The 4,008-nt window shown below is 35.2% G+C and overlaps 1 protein-coding gene across 1 annotated transcript; it reads left to right on the forward strand.

Moving 5' to 3' along the window:
• The first annotated feature begins 2,560 nt into the window (after positions 1-2,560).
• LOC126006387 (ras-related protein Rap-1b) lies at positions 2,561-3,192 on the forward strand. The gene has a single exon (XM_049771779.1). The coding sequence runs from the start codon at positions 2,598-2,600 to the stop codon at positions 3,150-3,152; it is 555 nt and encodes a 184-aa protein (XP_049627736.1). The 5' UTR covers positions 2,561-2,597; the 3' UTR covers positions 3,153-3,192.
• The last annotated feature ends 816 nt before the right edge of the window (positions 3,193-4,008 follow it).

Genomic DNA, 4,008 nt, shown 5'->3' on the forward strand with positions numbered 1-4,008 from the left:
TCTTTTCCAAAACATTCTGAAAAAAATTTCAAGACTCCTAGTCCAGATAATTTCTTTCATAAAATACTCTGCTCTTATGTGGGCTCTTTGGCAAAATTATATTTTAAAAAGTTGCTTACGTGGCAGAAAAAAAAAGTTGCTTACAAGATTGTTACACATGAATATTTGTCAGGATAGTAAACATATTTGTAAAGATAAACTTTTCAAATATAAAGATAAAGATATACCTTTAAACTAGCATAATCCATGTTGCCTTAAACATGGATCTTCTTTATTTTTTAATTACATGTAAACACCTCCAGGTAGAAAGAATGTAATACAGAATATATTTTGAAAACAGTTTTAGGATAAGTTAAAATTATTTCCTAATGTAAGAAATATAAAGTTATCACTAAATGTATTCATATTTAATATTTAAAAATTAATTTAAAATGTAGGTTCTAGTAACAGTGGTGGTAGCACTGGTACAGCAGAAGAAGCAACACTAACACAGCAATGTCAGGCCCATTGCAATCAGATTGTGACAAAACAAAGAATTTCAGATGCCCATGTCGAGGTGATGCCTCTAGGCTTGACTTACAATGCGAACCAAAGCTTTTGCAGCCTCTGATGATTTCTCACCAACATAATCTCAACAGAAACCTCACTGGCAGTGGGAAATACTGATTATTTTGTATAAAAGAAGCACCTGACATCACAAGGACATCACAAGCAGTACAAAACCCCACCACAACTGTAGGCAAAGATTGCAACCCAGAATCCCCAATCAATATTATTTCTGACTTTAACTTCTCTGAAATGGAGTTCAGAGTAGAAATTCTTAAGATATTAAACTAGCTTAAAGATACAATGGAATAGACTGGCAATAAACACAGAAAATTAGGTAGGTGGCAGGAAACAATAAAACTTAGAACAGAAATTAGTGAACTGTAAACCAAAAAAATTAATGAAAACAAAAGTTGGTTCTTTGAAAAAAATAAACAAAATTAATAAACCATTATTGAGATTCAGAAAAAAGGGAGAGAATAAACTTTTAAATAATCAAAAATGAAAATGGGGATGTCACTATAGATACCATAGAAATTCAAAGGATAATCAGAGATAATTTTCAGAATGTTTATGTCATAAAACAAGAGAACCTTGAAGTAATGAATAAATTTTTGGATTTCTACAATTTCAATGGTTGAAGCAAAATGGTCTGAACAGATCTATCACAATTGAGAAATTTAGATGTTAATCAAAAACAAAAATTTCACTAGTGCATTCTTTAAAAAAAAATGGGGGGAGGTTTGGGCCACATTCGGTGATGTTCAGGGATACTCCTGGCTGTGCACTCAGGAATTGCTCCTGGCTTGGGGACCACATGGGACACCGAGAGATTGAACAGAGGTCTGTCTGGGATCAGCCACATGCAAAAAGCTTCCACTGTGCTATCTCTCTGTCCCTCTTTCAAAATATTAAGAGAATCTACTGCCAATCACTTTTCAGACTTTTCAGAAAATTGAAAAAAAAAACTATCTCAAATAATTTCTATCAAGCTAACATCACCCTGCTAAAAATAAAATCAGACAAAAACACTATAAAAAAGAAAGAGAGAATTACAGGCTCAAATCCTTGAGGAATACAGATGCCAATATCATCAACAAAATAGACACAAACAACTCATCAAGAAGTTTATACACCATAAACAAGTAAGATTCATTCAATATATGCAAGGATGTTTCAAAATATGTAAGTCAATTAATATACTACACAACATAAATAAAAAAATCATATGAGAATATCCAAAGGTGCAGAGTGAGCATTTAAAAAGGTTCAACTCTTGTCCATGATTAAAAAATGTCAGCAAGAAGGAAATGGAAGAAACTTTTGTCAAGATAGTCAAGGCCATTTACCACAAATCAGGGGCAAATATTATTCTCAATAGAGATAAACTGAAAGCCATTCTTCCAAAATCTGGTATAAGACTATGCTGCCCCCTCTGGCCATTCCTATTTAACATAGTACAAGAAATACTTGCCATAGCAATTAGGCAAGGAAAAGGTATCAAGGGCATCTGAAATAGAAGAGAAAAGAAGCTCTCACTGTTTGCGAATGATGTGATACTATATTCAGAAAATCCTAAAGATTCTAACCAAAAAGCTTCTAGAAATAATGGGTTTGTATAGTCAAGTTGGAGGCTACAAAATTAATATGCAAAAACCCCCATGATTTTTCTATATAAAAATAATAAAAGAGAAGAAAATTATGTTAAAAATAATCCTATTCACAATGTGCCTCAGATAATCAAGTACTTTGGAGTCAATTTAACTAAAGAGGTAAAACGCCTATACAAAGAAAACTATAAAACACTGCTTTAAAAAATAAAAAAGGACAAAAGAAAAAGAAAACATACACTCAGTCCGGCGTGGAGAGCGAGCCGGAGCGGCAGCGGCAGCGGCAGCAGCAGCGCCGTGGCGCCCGGAGCTGCGACGCCAACGTCGCGGAGGAAGCTCGGAGGGCGAGAGCGCAGACGCGACGCGACGCGACGGGAGCCACGCCGGCCGCGGGGGCCCGGTGACAGCGCGAGAGGTACTAGCTTTTAACAAGTCTGCACCATGCGTGAATATAAGCTCGTGGTTCTTGGCTCAGGAGGTGTAGGAAAATCTGCTCTGACTGTACAGTTTGTTCAAGGAATTTTTGTTGAAAAATATGATCCTACGATAGAAGATTCCTATAGAAAGCAAGTTGAAGTAGATGCACAACAATGTATGCTTGAAATTTTGGATACTGCAGGAACGGAACAATTTACAGCAATGAGGGATTTGTACATGAAAAATGGACAAGGTTTTGCATTAGTTTATTCCATCACAGCACAGTCTACGTTTAATGATTTACAAGATCTGAGAGAACAGATTCTTCGAGTTAAAGACACTGATGACGTTCCAATGATTCTGGTTGGTAATAAGTGTGACTTGGAAGATGAAAGAGTTGTAGGAAAGGAGCAAGGTCAAAACCTAGCAAGACAATGGAACAACTGCGCATTCTTAGAGTCCTCTGCAAAATCAAAAATAAATGTTAATGAGATCTTTTATGACCTAGTGCGGCAAATTAACAGGAAAACTCCAGTGCCTGGGAAGGCCCGCAAAAAGTCATCATGTCAGCTGCTTTAATATACTAAATGCATTGTAGCTCTGAGCCAGGTCTGAAGAACTGTTGCCCAATTCAACAGTGCCAGCATTCCAACTTTATTAAACCTACCAACATCTTAAATGGACTTTCCTGTGGTGGTACCCTTTAGGAGGCGGATCTACATCAGTTTGCACATTCTAATCACTTTCCAGTATCACAGAGATTTTTACTTATATGATAGCCCTAGAGTATGCAGCTGGTCAAACCAGAGGCTACAATCCAGTATTACTGCTAAGAGACATTTTTCATCCAACAATGTTGTACATGTCTGAAAATGGTGTACTGTATACTTTAACATGCCCCATACTTTGTATTGGAGAGGACAATAATGTAAATCCTAAAAGCACCACTATTTTAGCATAATAAAAGAAAGTCCAAAGAGCTCCTAAAAAAAAAAAAAAAAAAAAAAAAAGAAAACATACACTTTGCTTTTGGATTGACAAGAGTAACATAATTAAAATGGAAATACTTGACGGATTTGATGTAATCTCTATAAGAATATTTATACATTTTTCAAAAAAAAAGATTAAATGCTCATGAAATTCATATGGGACCCTAAATGTCCATGAATAGCTCAAGCAATTCTTGATAAAAACAAAGATGGGGGAATACTTTCCCCAACTTTAAACTGTATTATAAAACATTAGTTGCTAAAACACATGGTACTGAAATAACGAGAGACACTGAAATATATAGAATAGACTTAAATATTTTGAGACAGACCCCTATGTATATCATAAATTAATAGTTGGTAAAGGGGTATGAAACACAAAATGCAGCAAGGAAAGTCTCTTCAATAGTAATTTTGAGAAAAATGGTCAGCTATAGGCAAAAAAA

This window comes from Suncus etruscus, chromosome 4, assembly GCF_024139225.1.
Source record: "Suncus etruscus isolate mSunEtr1 chromosome 4, mSunEtr1.pri.cur, whole genome shotgun sequence".
Taxonomy (NCBI): Eukaryota; Metazoa; Chordata; class Mammalia; order Eulipotyphla; family Soricidae; genus Suncus; species Suncus etruscus.

Coding starts and splice junctions, on each gene's coding strand:
- LOC126006387 (XM_049771779.1), top strand. CDS start 2,598: ATGCGTGAATATAAGCTCGTGGTTCTTGGCTCAGGAGGTGTAGGAAAA.